This window comes from Pseudorasbora parva, chromosome 10 (genome assembly GCF_024679245.1).
Source record: "Pseudorasbora parva isolate DD20220531a chromosome 10, ASM2467924v1, whole genome shotgun sequence".
NCBI classification, from domain to species: domain Eukaryota; kingdom Metazoa; phylum Chordata; class Actinopteri; order Cypriniformes; family Gobionidae; genus Pseudorasbora; species Pseudorasbora parva.
Window position 1 is genome coordinate 32,005,647 of NC_090181.1, and position 18,795 is coordinate 32,024,441.

At 38.1% G+C, this 18,795-nt stretch overlaps 1 protein-coding gene across 1 annotated transcript in view; it reads left to right on the top strand.

Annotated features, from left to right (window-relative positions):
- Positions 1 to 829: 829 nt before the first annotated feature.
- The window catches only part of emilin1b (elastin microfibril interfacer 1b), a 37,613-nt gene continuing 19,647 nt past the window's right edge, over positions 830 to 18,795 (top strand). Inside the window, exon 1 of the mRNA XM_067455886.1 lies at positions 830 to 1,335. Coding sequence (XP_067311987.1) covers positions 1,184 to 1,335 — 152 coding nt within the window. The 5' untranslated portion in view covers positions 830 to 1,183. The remainder of the gene's footprint in view (positions 1,336 to 18,795) is intronic.

Consider the following 18,795-nt stretch of genomic DNA (forward strand, 5'->3'; position numbering starts at 1 on the left):
CTTAATTTTTTATGAAAATAATGTTATTGAAAAAAAATCTTAATGGTCCCTGAAATGTAATTAAATAATATTAAAAACACAATTAAAATGCACAGAGTAACTGAATTAAAATATAATTTCTTTTTTTTTTTTTTTTTACTTTTGGGTGAAATATCACCTGCACTGTAAACCTTTTGAAATTTCCTTAAAATAAACATTTTGAGTTCATTTAAATTAAAAATTTGAGTTGATTCAATGAAGGTGACTGGTTTAGTCAACAGAAACACAAAATATTATATTATTTGAACCACAATTATCTAAGTTGATTTGACAAAAAAAAAAAAAACACAAAAAAAAACATGAAAATATATATTTGTCTACAGTGTGGGAATGTTCTTGATCTCTAGATCTTCTGAGATTCACTTGTGTAAAGTGAATGTAAAAAAAAAAAAAGATTTATTACTAGAACAACTGCACAAAGAAGTTAAACTTTCTGAAGTAGGCTCTCAAAAGCACAAAAGCTGCTCTCTTCACCCAAGGTAACCACAATAAAGATATGGACATATGGTTTCAATCACTGCTGTTCACCAATGTCACTGAGATTTCAGAAGCACCCCTAGTATTCACACACGTGGTCCTGTTAGTTTTTTAAAGCATAGATGGCTGTGATTCTGTCATCAGTGCACTGGAGGGAGGGTTTCTGGAGGGGAGGGGGATGGGGGGAGAGAGAGAGAGAGAGAGAGAGAGAGAGAGAGAGAGAGAGAGAGAGAGAGAGAGAGAGAGAGAGAGAGAGAGAGAGAGAGAGAGTATGGGACGTTGGAGTGCGTCAGAGCGCACTGGCTCCCCTCAATCCAAACTTACTGCATCTCCTTTCCAAGAAAACTCCTCCAGATTTCAGGAAGCCTCCGGATTGCTTTGTTTGGATGTACCGACAAATATTACAAACCATTCAAAAGAAGGATAGAGGGAGTTTAGGTTGGTTTATCAGCGTAAAAGGAGGGAAAGCGCCGTTACGCGTCGATTTGAGAGATTTATCCGACACTTCTGGAAGCGGCGCTCAGGACGCGCGTAATGGATCGATAGTACGAACTTCTGGGAGTGTAAAGAAGCTCCTCTAGACACCGCGAAAGCGCTATTTTTCTGTGGAATAAAAGCTCGTTCGAGAGAATTCATTAGTTATATAGTGTTAAACACGCGCGCTGTGATGGATGGAGCAGTTCTTTTGATATCGATGCTGGTGTTGGTTTTCTCTGGGGATGTTTGGAGCGCGTCGTATCCTCAGCGGTATAACCTGTACGCAGGAACCCAGACTCAGGCTCAGCCTTTAAACGGGGCGAGGGCAGCGAGCCGACACAGGTAACGACACTTTCATTTCATCCACTAATATTAGTGAAAAATACTAAAAAGGTCTGTATTGTTAAAGACAGACAGACAGATAGATAGATAGATAGATAGATAGATAGATAGATAGATAGATAGATAGATAGATAGATAGATAGATAGATAGATAGATAGATAGATAGATAGATAGATAGATAGACAGACAGACAGACAGACAGACAGACAGACAGACAGACAGACAGACAGACAGATAGATAGATGACAGTTCATAGACAAACAGACAAAAGGACAGACAAAGTCCCGTCAGGACGCTTACAGATGTTATGCATTTTTCTGTAATCCATTTATTGAGGGGAAACATAACCTGAGGGGACTTTAAAAAGCAAATGTGCTTTTAAATGTGTGGCACAGATGACTACATGAAAGGAAAAGCCTCCCTTTATCCTACAGTGAAACGACAGGAGGTGCATTGCTGGCCATCCGAACAGCTAATTATCACTTACTGAAGGCAAGGTTCAGTTTAAAGAGAAGTTTTGTGGGACCCCTGTGATTCCTAAAGCTTTTCAGAATATGCTTATATTTGTCACCACCCTGGTAATAATTACACTAAAAGCACATTCCTTTATCTGTCTTTATCAGGTGTTTCTACAAAGCAATGCTCACTCTCAGTCACACACACACCCATTCTGACATTGTTGTTTTGTCTGTGATTGTTGGGGTGTGAACGGGAGAGGTTGTCCCAGCTCTGACGTGCAGAACGGGGCTTCCCCCTTCATCTGACGCAAGGGTGGATGTAAATAAAGATCAGTCAAATTATAAGTATACAGCTATTTTCGTTTATCTAAACATGTCTGGACTTATGAAAAGCTCTCAAATGTAATGCATTCCCCTTCACTGTCTGTCATAGCGAGGTAGTCAAGGGTGATGTCTATGATGTGAGAACCCTCAGTGCCAGCGCTATGAAGTGTGTAGTGAAGTGTGTACTGCCTTCTTGAGAAATCTGAGTCGAGTTACTGGGGATTAGCAGGATCTTTGAACTTTTAGCTACAACAGATGTAAAAAGTATTCTCCGTTTTGTGTGTTTATTGTATGGAAAGTGAAAAAGTAGGTGGGTTGAGTGAGGCTGAAATCAAGGGAAGTTATTCTTTATTTTTTTCGCTTAATGTGGAGAACTCATCTTCTCTCTTGTGGCTTTTTTTCTCTCCTTTAGTCTTCTAAATGAACAGACTGATAGATTTTGACTCGCGTTGCTTGCATCAAATGTGCATTTCCAGGGAAAACCGCAACCCCTAATCAAATTTATCAAGGAATGTGTGCCTCAAATTTAGCAGCAATTTTATGGTAAAAGATTCTGAAAGATGAACTTTGCAAGAACTGGACCTGCAGCTGCAGCCAAATATGCGAGCACCTAAATCACCTCTTTCCTCTAAATTGTAGGCATTTGGGAAGGAACGCTGCCAGGTTTTTGCGTTGGAATAAATGTCTTAATATGATTTTTGTTTTGTTTTGGTGTGTTTATCTACAAAATCCAGCACTTTATGCATCTTTTAAAATCTAGAAAAATATGTGGCATTAGTGATTGTCATATGAAAAGGAAATGCTGGTTTAGATTCAGAAATATGCTCCATAAGTTTGTGTGTCAAATCTTACTGGAACTATGGATACACTCACCTTTTAAACAAAGTTTTGGTCTGGATCTGTGCCTTGAGCGGTCTCGGTCTGGCCTTTGGAGGATGTAGTCTTGACTCCAACTATAAGGTCTTCACACACTAAAAAAAAGCTGGGTTAAAAACAACCCAAGTTGGATTGAAAATGGACAAACCCAGAAATTGGCTTTTTTGAACCTGGAAATGGACGTATTTAAACAACCCAGTTTCTGGGTTTGTCCATTTTCAACCCAACTTGGGTTGTTTTTAACCCAGCATTTTTTAGAGTGCAGGTGATCTTGTGTAGTTATTTTTATCCATTGTGGATTTTATCATCCCTGATTCATGTGTACCTCATTGTTTGGGAATGCGATTAGCTGTTTAGCCTGCTAGCTTAGCTAACACGGCTACTTAGGGTTGTTTTATAATTTGTTAACAGCTTATTTCTGAAGTTGTAGTTTCACAGAACATCACATATTGTGAAATCAGACTTAAACTCTGCACTGCATCTAAAAGGGAATGGCCGAAGCTAATCAGCTTTGAACGTAATCTAATTTTCAGCTGCATACTAACTAATATTTAGCATATACTTTAAATGAATTATGTTTCATCAAATCTCACCTCCGATGCACTTTTACAAAGTGTATGAATGTTGCCTTGAAGTGCTGAATGAACTCTATAGTGAACTTGTTCTGCCAACCCGTGAGCTTAAGGGAACCATTATTGAATAAGACATATTTGTATGCTATATACAATATTTCTCGTGTAAGAAGAAATAATGTCTTTAGACATAGACATACAATGGTTTGGGTTGTGCTGTGGTGTCACAGTGTTTTAGAAATGAACTACGCTGATTTGCACACAGCCATAAAATTAGGCCCTTTTCTGCCAAACCAGAAGTCAAAAGTCCAAGCCTGAATGATGTGTCCACTGCTATTCAGGAAATCATGCTGGACAAGCTTTGATGAATGCCCTGAAGGTTGGACGCCCATGTTCATGTTTGCCACCTTTCATTTATTTCTTGAAAACATTTATTCCGACAGACACACAGACAGTGCTGGCATGCAGCTCTTCAGAGGGTGACTATTAAACTGGGTGGTGTCAGAATAATACAAAATGGCAGAGTCTTGGATTGGCTCCGTTATATGTGACTTATTAGGGATAGTTTACCTCTACTGAGGGTAAGGTCCGGTGAATGGTAATTCCTCCGTTGAAGGCCTTTACACAATCTGTGCCCACAGAACTTGGCAAAATTGGACCAGCCATCATTTATAAATGTCTACACCTTGTGTAGGTTCTGGACTTTATAAAATCGGATCTCATGATTGTCCCCCCAAAATCAAATGAGGGAAACATTTTACAAAATATTTTATTTTATTTCAGCTTTGCATTAATGATAATTTGCAGGAGCAAATGTGCTTAAATATAATGACAATGTCTTTAAGTCTTAAAGGATTAGTTCACTTTTCAATACACTTTTGCTGATAATTTACTCACCCACATGTCATCCAAGATGTCCATGTCTTTCTTTCTTCAGTCGAAAAGAAATTAAGGTTTTTAATGAAAACATTCCAGGATTTTTCTCCATATAATGGACTTCATTGGGCCCTGAATAGTTCAAGATCCAAATGACCGTTTCAGTGCAGCTTCGAAGGGCTTTCCACGATTCCAGACGATGAATAAAGGTCTTATCTAGCGAAACGATCGACCATTTAAACAAAAAATTAAAAAGTTAAAATTTTATAAGCACAAATGCTCCCCTTGCTCTGTTCTGTGATGCATGTTCGTGACATCATGTAATACGCAATTACGTTGAAAAGGTCAGGATGATGTAGGCGCGTTTGTTTTTAATCCTCAAATAAAGATTCAAACGGTTATGAATCAGCGTATTGATTAGTGATTCGGATTGCCAATGTCACGTGATTTCAGCAGTTTGGCAGTTTGACACGTGATCTGAATCACGAATCAATACGCTGATTCCTGACCGTTTGAATCTTTATTTGAGGTTTGAAAACAAACGCGGAAGAGAAGACAATACTGAATAAAGTCGTAGTTTTTGTTACTTTTGGACCAAAATGTATTTTCGATGCTTCAAGAGATTCTAATGAACTAACTGATGTCACATATGGACTACTTTGATGATGTTTTTATTCCCTTTCTGGGCATGGACAGTATAGTGTGCATACACTTCTATACGCTCTCGGACTAAATATAAAATATCTTTAACTGTGTTCTGAAGATGAACGGAGGTCTTACGGGTGTGGAACGACATTAGGGTGAGTCATTAATAACATCAATTTCATTTTTGGGTGAACTAACCCTTTCATTTCTTTTCGACTGAAGAAAGAAAGACATGGACATCTTGGATGACACGGGGGTGAGTAAATTATCAGAAAAGTTTATTTAAAAGTGAACTAATCCATTAGTAGTCTTAAAAATAGGTTTTGTTTACACACAATGTAATTTCTTAGCCTAGACTTTTTTTCATCTAGAACCGTGTGCACACTACCCAATAGAAGTTGCAAGAAAGAAACCAGCCAATTAGATAGCGGTTAGCACTGCTGATATTTTACCCTGCAATCTGCATTAGACGGTCTGTGGGCGTCCCGTCTAAAGATTGTACTGTGGTCACTCAGGTCCAGGATTGCAGTTATCAGTTTGCCCTCTGTAAAGGGACAGTGTTCAAAGCTCTGTTGGTATCACTATGCCCAAGAGGCTGATTAGATACAGACAGAAGTAAAGAGCAGGATAATGGAAAAGTGGTTTTCGTTTGATCTATCTTTTCAATATAGCAGACTGCGGGGGCTTTAAAGAAAGACTGCTCATTAGCCATTTTATGAGTTTCAACATTTGGGCTTATTTTGTAAGATCATATTGAACTTAGCCACCCATCAACATTTCAGAATCATTTCTCTTGCAACCCATTTGTCTTTGAATGGGTTCTTCATGTGCACTTCCAATTCATTGTTGAAGTGGCCATCATTTGGCCGTATTTGATGCTGTAGTATTTTGTAGTTGTTTCTTTTTGCCTTTTGTCTTGGTATGTAAAGAGGTTTTAGGCAAAGCCCTCTGTGAAAGGGAAGTTCTTGGCCCTTGACCTGGGCTTTTTGAAGATGTGGCAGTCAATGTGAAGCCAAGAGCTGCCTGTGACGGTGCCTGTCAGTCTCGGGCCTCATCCAGACCACCCTACGCCATCACACACTGACAGGAAGCCCTCGGTCACACAGCGGCCCCTTCACACCAAGAGGAACTTCCTGTAGTGGATGATCAGGACTCTGGGCTCGTTCTGAAAAAACACCTCTGATATGCAAAGTGCTTCCTGTGAACAAGTTTGTGTTTGACAAGGGAAGCAGTTAGTGAATATTAATGGATGCTCAGACATGCCAAAATGTCTGTCATGAATGATTGCTTCTGGAAGGCAAGCTTGAATAGGATTCTATCATTAGCTTTGCTTTCTGCGAGTGGTTAGGTTTGAAGCAATGATTCCAGTTCCGTTATCTTTATTAGCATCTTGTTTCTAACTATAACATCTCTCCATCCAACAAAAAACATGTTCTAAGAATGATTTTAGTATTTTAAAATCATATTTCTTGGTTGTGCACGTTACAGAAAACAGTAAGGCAACAGTCCATTTTATCATTTCAGGGAAACATTATGGGAAACAGTAATAACAAATGTCTGACTAAAATATTTCAGAAAAAAATAAATGTCCATGAACGATGTATAAATAATGTTTCTGTGCTAGCATATTGCAAACATTATTAAAGACCAGACATCTTTGAACAAATATTAATGTTACTGGAGGAACATTTAATCATAACTATAAGAGAACCTTGTCAGAATGTTCTATAAAGTTCCTGAGAATGTTAGCTGGGAGAATGTCACTGTTAATGGTACTGATAGGCTACAAATGCATAGGCTATCTAAACATTACGTAATGGCTTATTATAGCTGGAATAGTGATTACAGCAGCTTAACAAGCACAGTCTTTTGTAATCAAGATAGGATAGCAATATTTATCATGATGCCAGGGTGTTATGGGTAGATACCAGGGTGTTTGCTATACAGTTGCTAAGGTGTTTTGAGGTTCTTAACACCAGTGGCAGCTGGTGGGTTTTAAAATAGAGGAGGCACACAACATTTCAGCGGTCGGATTTCCTCCCAAGACCTTTTTAACTGCTTTAAAGTGGCTTTTTTGTTTATGAAATTATTCAAACACACTTGAACAAACTCATCATGGTATTCAGGATCACTAGAAAACTACAGGTGAGTTTGGTCAGGGTTGGAGCTAAACTCTGCAGGACAGAGGCCCTCCAGGACAGAGTTTAAGGAACCCTGCTCTAGTCAAACTGTATATTAACGAAACGCTATTGGACATATGAAAACAAACTGAAAGTCCATGAACAAAACTAAACAGGGGTGTGTTTCCTGTACAATGATGTAATTCACTGCCTAACTACCATAGTATGCTTGTCTGGCTATCACCAGACCAAGCTCAGTTTAAGACTGAACATTGGTCTGCGGAGTATGCTCTGTATTTTCTACTGCACAAGAGGCATGAACAACGAGCATTATTCAAATGACTCCGTACGCAACCGGATAGTCCTTCAATCAGACCACAAGAGGCGCGATCAACGGGCAACGACCCATCGTTTCTCTATCCGTCATCATGTTAAACCCGCCAATAGCGCGACAGGTGGATAAGCCAGTCTGTGATTGGTTCCTGCAAAAGTGTACCAGAAGCAGTAGAAATGAATGTACAGGTCTCCAGACTGAGTTTCAGGGTGAAATCAAATCGCCAGCAGATACGGCTGGTTTTTTTTTTTCAAAACGCAAAAACATCATGGGCCCTATTTTAACGATCTGAAACGCAAGTGTCAAAGCGCGGAGCGCAAGTAACTTTGTGGGCGGGTCTCGGCGCTGTTGCTATTTTCCCGGCGGGATAAATGGCTCTTGCACCCGGCGCAAATCTAAAATGGGTTGGTCTGAAGTAGCTTCATTATTCATAGGTGTGGTTTGGGCGTAACGTGAATAAACCAATCAGAGCGGCATCCAACATTCCCTTTAAAAGCAGGTGCGCAAGTTCCATTATGGATTGCTATTATTATGGCGTATTTACCAGGCGCACGCCAGGAGCGGTTCACAGCCGACGTGACTGATGTTCTTGTAAGAGCAGCCCTTACGAAACAAAAATATATTGCAGTATATTGGAAAATTTCATGCAATACATTAGGAAATATATTAACATATATGGGAATTAATATTTATATCTTTCAATATATTGCAATATATTGAAAGCGGCAATCATTTGTATATTTTGCAATATATTACATGAATATATAATATATTTTATAATACCATCAATATATTATTCCATATATTTACAATATATTAAATTATATTTCAACTAATATATTGGTAAATATATTTTCCTTTCGTAAGAGCAGTGAAAGACAGAGAAGTTGTGTTGTATGGGGATGGGAGAAACCCACCCAAAATAGCGTCGGTTAAACAGTTTTCTAGTTTTTCAGTCGATTTTTTTTCCTGGTTCTTGACGGACAAACCAATTTGTCAGATGTCCTTATGTACATATATATATGTCTTGCCACTATTGGGCAAACAGGTCTGATCCTTAATTACTACAATAAGCCTGAATAATTTGTAAGCTAGATTTATGCCTATTTTTTCACATCTTCGTGGCACACCACAATGTGTTAATATATTTTTTTTAGTGTAACAATTTATGATTTCCAAAAATAACTGTTACATCTGTGTAGATTTCATGAGCAAAGTGTATGCGCGTTGTGCACGCTATACATTTTGGTCAAGCATGCACCCTTAAAATAGCACAATGAACAACGCGCAACGCGCCACTGACTTTAGACTAGGTTTTTTCTGGTCAGAGGCGCAACTGTTTAATGGAACAGCAAAATAGCACCAGGGATTGTTTGAGCCGGAACACGCCTCCTTTTTTGCGCTGAACCGCCCAGGGAGCGCAAGTTCATTCACTAGTTTAGCGACGTGCTTCTGTGGAGGGAAAAGCGCGCTTTGCGCGGGTGCAAAATAGGAATGACACATGCGTCGGTGTACAAAGTCAATTGCGCTGGGTGCAAGATAGGGCCCCATGTCCCTTTAGGGCCTCCGTAGAATACTGGAGTAATGACTGCTGAAACTTCAACTTTGCCATCACAGGAATAAAATACATTTTAAAATATAATAAAATATTACCAAACTATTTTATTTTTTATTTTAATGTCAGGTAAATAGGTACATATTATACTTTTATTATATAAAATTATAAAATGTATTTGATAAAAAATACATTAAAAAAATGGAAATATTACTATTGTAGCCTTGGTGAGCAATGGATACTTCAATTAACAACATTTAAAAAAATCGTATTCTACCCCAAACCTTTGACTGATAATGAATGTTCTCAAAAAGTCTTAATATTTTCTAGACTTGGGTAAATTTAAGTTTAGTTTAAAGCTACACTGTGTAACTTTTTAGTTTATTCTTAGCTAAAAACACCTGGTTCTTTCAAAAACATATGTGTTCATTAATGTATATTTACTTCTTTCAAGTAATAAAGTATTTTCATAAGTTTATAATATGCCATTGAAAATATATACAGGTGAGGGTTCGAATCCCGGTCGGCGGTCACCATGTTGCCCCTCCATCTTGAAAGTACATTAGCCAAAGAGGGACATACCCATAAATTCAAGCTTTGCTTTTCGTGTTTTAACACTCGATGGCAGTCATGAACAAGGTCGAACTGGAAGCCAGGTTAATCTTGGACTAAATTGGCCACCGTAGGAGTTAAAACGAAATCGGAATTCAGAAGAACAGAAACTAATATTCACTGGATTGTCATAATACTTTACACCGCTAGATGGGGGAAAATATCACACAGTGTAGCTTTAAAGGACTAATCAAAAACGAGTTGAAAATACTAATTAAAGTCTCAAGAAGTTTCTATAGTGTAGAGGTTTGTCAAATAACTAAAACAGGCCCTTTGGTGTAAATTCCATTAGCAGATTTGGGTCATCTGATATCATGTAATTCCTGAGAAACCACACAGATAAGAGTTTTTATGGTGATGATGTGAAGATGGGCGTTAAGTACATTCATATCCTCAATGGAATTCATGCAGAAGTGCGCATCTGACTGCAGAGTCAATTATGACAAAGAATGAAAGATCAAACTGGCTGCTTGAAAACATTTAGTACAATAAGATCTTTAATGAGAAGTTAATAATGAAGTTTAGCTAGCCCTGAAATGTGACTGTATCTCAAAGGTTTGAGTGCCCAGGGGATAGATTTACTCCAAGAATGGCATTAATGTCTAAATGTCAAGGCATCTTTCCTGGCTTGTGTAAGACACATCTGTGGTGCGTCTGCTCATACGTTCATGTTCCTTCTCCTTTTGCTTTAGTGGAGTTCCAAGCTGAGACGCCACAGATGTGCCGCTGCGGTCAAACCCCTGCAGAAACCGCTTTCCTGTAACGGGAGCAAGTTACAGTATAACCACAAGGAAACATTTTTCCCACGAGCTCGCCCTTCCAGCATCAAATATGTGGCTCGTTCTGCAAAAGAGTGCGCTGACATTTACAGTACTAGTACATTACTTATAAGGGTAATCACAACAGTGTAGCTTATCTGGAAATCAGAATGAGAAATAAAATTGGATGTGAACAGCAAGAATATCTAAATATTGTCCTGAGCAGATAAGAGTGGGGTTAATAGGACATCTGTTAGTGCTGGTGTTGGATGTTGTGGAGGCTGAAATCTCGTTGCTTATTCTGGCACAGTGCGTGATTTTTCCTACCTCTGCTTTATTTAAGAAGGTCATGAAAAAAGCATTTAGCTCCAGATATTTAATACATTCTGGAAGATTTGAGTCGCAAATGGATGTTGAAGACATCAGTCTTCTTTGTGTACTCCAGATCAAATAAAGCCTGACTTTTTCTTTTTTGCCTACAGCACACGATTATGGCTGTTTCATAAAGATAAAGTGCTATTTTTGTAACTTCTCATGCTTTCTTTTAATATGCAGAAACAATTTAGCTCTTTCAAGGTTGATTTCCCTGAAAAGTGCCGTTGTCATGTGACCTACTGTACAAGTCTCATCAGTCTTATGGACTTTTTTTACCTTCATCCTTCCCCCGCACTTTGTAACTAATCCTTTCTTCACGGGTCAAAATCACACACACACACACACACACACACACACACACACACACACACACACACACACACACACACACACACACACACACACACACACACACACACACACACACACACACACACACACACACACACACACACACACACACACACACACACACACACACACACACACACACAGTGACAATAGTCTTGGTGAGCATAAGAGACTTCTTCTAAAAACATAAAAAATCTTACCAATCAAAATCTTTTGAACAGCAGAATATATATATATATATATATATATATATATATTCTGCTGTTCAAAAGATTTTGATTAGCAAATGAGCTGTTCCGCTGGGTCCTAAATTCATTTGTCTTCAGAATGATTTATCTGACAATATGCATTCAGATAAACATGTAGACATTAGTTAAACATGTAAACATTAATCTTTTTTGGTAATTTTTTAGCATTTTTAGTTTTTTCTAAGTGTACTGACCCATTCCTCACATTCCATTAAGGGGTTCAAATTGACCCGCGAGGGAAAGATTTGTTACTTTTTACAATGTCAAGCACAAAACTAGACCATTGAGTCAGCTCTTTGTATATTCATGGTTCAAGTGCAACAAAAGTCCTATACTTGTCTTGGACCACTCCAATGAACACTAATTGTTTTTATTTATTTAAAAAAAAAAAAGAGTTTTGGAAGGATGAGGGTTAAATAAATGAATACCTTTATTCAACATGAACATGAAAAGTTATAGAAAAAGAATTTAAAATGGTACAAAATATTTGTCTCAAATAAATGCTGTTCTTTTGAACTTTCCATATTTGTCGAAGAATACTGTAAAATATGTATCACAGATTCCATTAAAATATTAATCAACACAACCAGTTTCAACATTAGTAAAAGTTTAAAATGTTTCTCAAGCAGCAAATCGTCATATTAGAATGATTTCTGAAGGATCACGTGACACTGAAGACTGGAGTAATGATGCTGAAAATTCAGCTTTGCATCACAGGAATAGCATACATTTTAATTTAAAATATATTAAAATAGAAGATTGTTATTTTAAATTGTAATAATATTTTAAAATATTATTGTTTTTACAGTATTTTTAATTTAGTAAATGCAGCCTTGGTGAGCATACAAGACTTATTTTAATAACAGTAAAAATAATAATAAAAAAAAAATTCTCCAAAAATCATCAAAACCATAACTCTAAGTACATGTAGTAGCCTACTAGTTACATAATAATTACTCAGTACTTATTTGAGTTATTACAATTTAACTGTACGTCACCTTTAAATAAAGAGTAACCCCTTAGGTAAAGATGTCATTAATACAGTGTAATTATACACTCACCTAAAGGATTATTAGGAACACCTGTTCAATTTCTCATTAATGCAATTATCTAATCAACCAATCACATGGCAGTTGCTTCAATGCATTTAGGGGTGTGGTCCTGGTCAATCTCCTGGACTCCAAACTGAATGTCAGAATGGGAAAGAAAGGTGATTTAAGCAATTTTGAGCATGGCATGGCTGTTGGTGTCAGACGGGCCAGTCTGAGTATTTCACAATTTGATCAAGCTTTCCTATAGCTCAAACAGTAGAGCATGGTGCTATCAACGCCAGGGACATGGGTTCGATTCCTAGGGAAAGCAAGAATTGACATAAATGTAAAATATGTACTTTGCAATGTAAGTCTCTTTAGATAAAAGCGTTTGCCAAATGCATAAATGTAAATGTGATCAGTTACTGGGATTTTCACGCACAACCATTTCTAGGGTTTACAAAGAATGGTGTGAAAAGGGAAAAACATCTTGTGCGGCAGTCCTGTGAAAATGGCTTGTTGATGCTAGAGGTCAGAAGAGAATGGGCCGACTGATTCAAGCTGATAGAAGAGCAACCTTGACTGAAATAACCACTCGTTACAACCGAGGTATGCAGCAAAGCATTTGTGAAGCCACAACATGCAAAACCTTGAGGCGGATGGGCTACAACAGCAGAAGACCCCACCGGGTACCAGTCCTCTCCACTACAAATAGGAAAAAGAGGCTAAAATTTGCACAAGCTTACCAAAATTGGACAGTTGAAGACTGGAAAAATGTTGCCTAGTCTGATGAGTCTCAATTTTTATTGAGACATTCAGATGGTAGAGTCAGAATTTGGCGTAATCAGAATGAGAACATGGATCTATCATGCCTTTTTAGCACTGTGCAGGCTGGTGGTGGTGGTGTAATGGTGTGGAGGATGTTTTCTTTGCACACTTTAGGCCCCTTAGTGCCAATTGGGCATCATTTAAATACCACTGCCTACCTGAGCATTGTTTCTGACCATGTCCATCCCTTTATGACCACCATACCCATCCTCTGATGGCTACTTCCAGCAGAATAATGCACCATGTCACAAAGCTCGAATAATTTCAAATAGGTTTCTTGAACATGACAATGAGTTCACTGTACTAAAATGGCCCCACAGTCGTCAGATCTCAACCCAATAGAACATCTTTGGGATGTGGTGGAACGGGAGCTTCGTGCCCTGGATGTGCATCCCACAAATCTCCATCAACTGCAAGATGCTATCCTATCAATACGGGCCAACATTTATAAAGAATGCTTTCAGCACCTTGTTGAATCAATGCCACGTAGAATTAAGGCAGTTCTGTGTAAGTGCATGTAACAAGAACAATGTAAATTCAAGTGTTACCAAAATTTAATTTTTAGTTTTTAATGTTATATAAGCATAGTGTTTGCTAACAGATGAGTCTTTTTGCATATACAGGCAGCAGCCTAATCTTACATTTCTGTTTTGGAAAGAACTGCCTCACCATTTGCAAAAACAGACATAATGAGGGCTGTTTCCACATGATACCATGATTGCATTTTGGTAATGTTGTTGTAAACGGAGGTGGAAACTATTGGCAACAACTACATGGTGCAAATTCATGTTTTGCCAAACAATATCAGTATTGTGTCTGCGGGTCAGGTTTGATATTGTATCTCTGTATCAGTGCTTTAGTGTGGACACAGTTGGGGTCGGGCAGGGAGTGGACACGCGTTTCAGCCCGGTGCCCTCTCGGACAGTCAGACGAGCATGTGTCCCCTCCTATGGAGAGACAAATAAGCAAGGCTGTAAAAACAGGCTGCCCGTGCAGCCACAGCTGCCCTGACCACTTCCTGTTGCATAGGTCAAAGGTCACGGTGTGCGGTGCTGCATGCAGGGTCGCTCCGAGGGGAAGATGTGTGGGTAGAGACAGAAAAGAAGGAAGAACTGAAGAAAAGCAAAGCGCATGATGATTGAGCCTTTGTGTGAAGCGCTGGAGCACAGGAAGTGAAAATGGCCAGGCTATTAAGTAAAACAAGAGGGAGTTTTATGTCATTGTGTGTTTTTATAGAGTTCAATATCAAAAGAATTCCTTCGCTGAAAATCGCATTTTCTTTTTCATCTGTTCACTCTGTCGCACATACACTGTCTCTTTCTTTTTTTGTGCAACTCGATAGTGTGTTTCATTATGCAGTCAATCTCAAGTATGCAGAAGCACATTACTGATGCTGTCTCTGTAATATCTGCAATTATCATTTTTAAAGGAGTAGTTCACCCACAGATGAAATTTCTGTAATAATTGACTCACCCTCATATCACTAATTTATATGACAGTTCATAGTGTCTGTGTTGAGCTCCAAAAACGACACACACAAAAAAAGCACTATAAATGTAGTCGGTCTTATGTTTCACAATTCTCGCTATTAACTAAGTATTAATTACGACTCTTGTCTCAACAAACTCATATTTACTGGTTATTAATGGTTAGTAAGGTAGTTGTTAAGTTAAGTAATGCAGAATAAGGCATTCATGTGCTTTATAAGTACTAGTAAACAGCCAAAATCCTACTAATATACATGCTAATAAGCAACTAGTAATAGTGAGAATTGGGCCCTGAAAAAAAGTGTTACCAAGTAGTCTATATGATAGAAGTTATTTTTAACTGAAAACCTTCCCATCTCCTTTTTGATCTGAATAGAGACACAAATGATTTTTTGATAACAGAAGGAAAGATTAACAGGAAAACCCCTTTGGAAAAGCTCATTGCAAAACGTGATGACTGTAGCGATATTTTTGCAAAATGACGTTGATTCTTGCACATTTCACGACACTTTCAAAGTGAAATGTGCAGTGACTGGTGCTTAAAGCATGCTCAGTTTTGTCCAAAGCACAAAAATCTGGCAATGTTTTATTATGATAGTTGTTGTTGTATGTATCGCGGTAACTCAACTGACGGCTGGACTGTTTCGCAGCTTTCATTGGTCGAAGACCGCCCAAGAGGACGTTTGATGGACATGTAACGCAGCCAGTTCAATGTTGCTTAGGGCCGTTCAAATGTAAAGTCGATGTCCCTGCAATAACAGACCGGCTTGCATCTATAAATTATTCATTCAAAAATGTTGTGCAAAATTACTGCAACAATAGAGCCGCGAACTTACATATACTTTTGAAAATCCACCATTTAGTTGATTCTGGTAAGCACTCAGTGTCGCAGTTGTAAACATGACAGCGTTCTTCTTCCAGGAGGGAGTTTGACGTCACTGTATTAGTTTCAAGGCGGACCGTTAAAGAACACAATACACACGTCTCACGGACATCAGATGACGACTTCAAAACTCCTGAGGTGTTTCCAAAAATGTCTCATCGGATGTTCAGCCAATGGTTCGTGGGCGGGACGTCTGAGGCTGAGACTACACTAAACCCAACCCTAAACCTAACCAATAGTGGTAACAACAAATATGCCATTTTCACTTAAAGGTGTCATGATCTGACTTTTTATTTTATTTTATACTGTTGTCTGAGCTCAACTTATGACGTCCGCATGGTTTTACATTAAAAAACATCATAACTAATAAGTAATAGGCTATTTTCTACACTGGTTTTGAGACTCTCTCCTAAACCCTTGGTTTTGATGAGCACTGGAGACTTAGAAGTAAACGCCCACGGCTAGGATTGGAGAAGATTTGCATATTTAATGAGCTTCAACTCCCTTGTTAGGTCACGGGAGGGATTGTTTTGAATGTGGCGACCGGAATAATTCTCTGACAGGGCTCTCAAAACGTATCAAACAGACACAATGATTTATCTCTCACGCACCTGCGATTCCTGTCATGCCCGACGGTGGATATAAGCGCGAACCGCACACACACGCACAGGCGCGCACTCTTCAAATATCAAGTCAAGAGAGTGAACAACGCATATCAGGTAATTAATGTAATTTCACTATTTTAGATTTACCGGTCTGGCGGCGTGCTTACGTTTTGGTAGCCCGTCTGGAAAACACATAGCCCTGGGACATTGGGCTTTGCGAGTCCTTATATGTCCGAGTCTGATCCCGAATTGCAATGAATCAACAAATAAAGAATTCTTCAGCCTGTGACAGCGTGCTAAGGTATGTGCACATAATCAAAATGATCTGTAACAATGCAATACTCTCACATATAAAAACATGTTTTGCTCACATAAATGTGCTCCACCATTCCTTTCAGATCCAATATAGAAGGCACAGCATTGTGGTTTAATCTCAATGTCTGCAAATCCAGTGTAGATCTGTGTCTTGTTAACAAACGATTATCTTGCTATTTTCGGCATGTTTATTGCTAGTTTATAGGGATGGGCGTATCGTTATGAAGTATCGCTATATCGATACTGGTGTAAGTATCGAAAGTATCGATACTCAAATAAAAATATCGATACTAAGGTTTTTTTTTTTTTTTACCAGTAATTTTGTTTATTTAAAAAGATTATTTAAATACATACAATACAAATTAACTATGTTAATTGTGTAGTATGGGACTATTTTCCTGCTCATCTTAACCATGATCTGAATGCATGCAAATGCTACAAGACAGAACCAATCGATCACAGAGAGAGCGTTCGTTCACTGATGACACTATTCAAACAGAACTGCGTTTCCCAAAACTATCATAAGAAACCATAGATGCTTTTGAACACACAGCCCAGAATAATGCTCATCAAAAGACAGAAAAACATAATAATTTGAGTTATTTCACAATAAACAAATAGAAATTGTAGCCTACATAGTGCAATCACACTCTTTAAATGTAATATTAAAAGTTGAAATTGATCATGTTCTATGCTGTAACTAACTAACTAATGCTAATATAAATCACTATCAGAATAAAAAGGTTGCATTTTATGGGTGCAATGTTCAGTTGTGAAACTGATGCATGTTTTTTTTTTACTACAGTAGGCGTAGAGGCTAGTATTTGTAGATTTCCATGGTTAATTTCACTACTACTAAACATTTTATCCATGTGTTAAAAAATTAGGATCTAATAAGTTGCAATTAAGGCATATTGAATGTTAAAATACCTTTCAAATATGTTAAGTGGGTATTTTTACTCTTAGTCATTTAAATAATTTAATATATTTAATAATTTAAAAAAATAAGTTTAAAAGTATCGTATCGGTATCGATATCGGTGATACTGGCCTTGAAAGTATCGGTATCGTATCGAAAACAAAATAAGTGGTATCGCCCATCCCTACTAGTTTACCTCCACGAGTCGGTGGGTGAGGCTAAAGAAGCAGGCGTACACATTTATCTGTAGAGTCGGCGTTTCCCCCTTCTAATACGTCATTGATTTGAGAGCTCTTGTTTGCTGGGCCTGGTGTCTATAAAAGCTTTTATTTTACTAACAAGGAAGTTTTCAGCTCCAAAACTTACCGGATATTCTTATATTACCGCATGACCTTTTATATATCAAAGGCTCATGGGATAGTTGATTCCTCAATTCATCACCCCTTTAAACGGGACACGTTGCAAATGTAATCCTGTACCAGGTAAATTACAAAGCAAGTTTACTGCACCAGAAAAGCCACAAATATGGCGCAGATTATGTGATGCAAACGTTAAAATGTGTTAGTTTACAAACCATGCACTATGGTAAAAGTGTTTGATGTCATAACATAGTATTGTGCAAGGAATCTCATTAAAATTAGTCTTTATTATTCAATAATCTGTCCCCATAATCATAATCTGTGTGAAAGGAATAAAAGTTGTTGCTGTTTTACTAGTATTCATCTTAGCTATAAACTGCAGTGAAATAGACGTAAATGTATTTGGAGTTTTATAACAAATGTAGTTTTTCCAATGAGCCTATGTTGGAAAAACTGCTTCTGTGAGGTCTGATCCACACACAAAGCTAGCATGCAGCAGAAAAAAGACATGAAATATTGCACATAAGCCATAAGGACTACTTAAGGTCCTTTTTGGAGCTTAACATGAATAGTCACTAAACTACGTGACGAACCTTCAGGCTTTTCCTCCTTGTGTTTGTCTCAGAATAGAAAGCATGCAGGTTTGGTACAACATGAGAGTGAGTAAATGACTGGGTAAACTATTTCTTTAAACTTGGAGTCTCGTGTAAAGACTGTTACTAGAGGCCATTGTTGTTGTTGTTCTTTTCCATGAAGCCAAAAAGTGGTTTGGTGGACAGATTCCAAGCATGTGAGGACAATCAGAAACTGAAGTCACTCCTAAAAGCATGATTCCTAATTTTGCATGATGTCATCTGCTGCATCTCACACACCACGGGAATTAGAACCGTCCAGCCTATGCTAGTAGCCACTAGCCTCTACACGTGTTA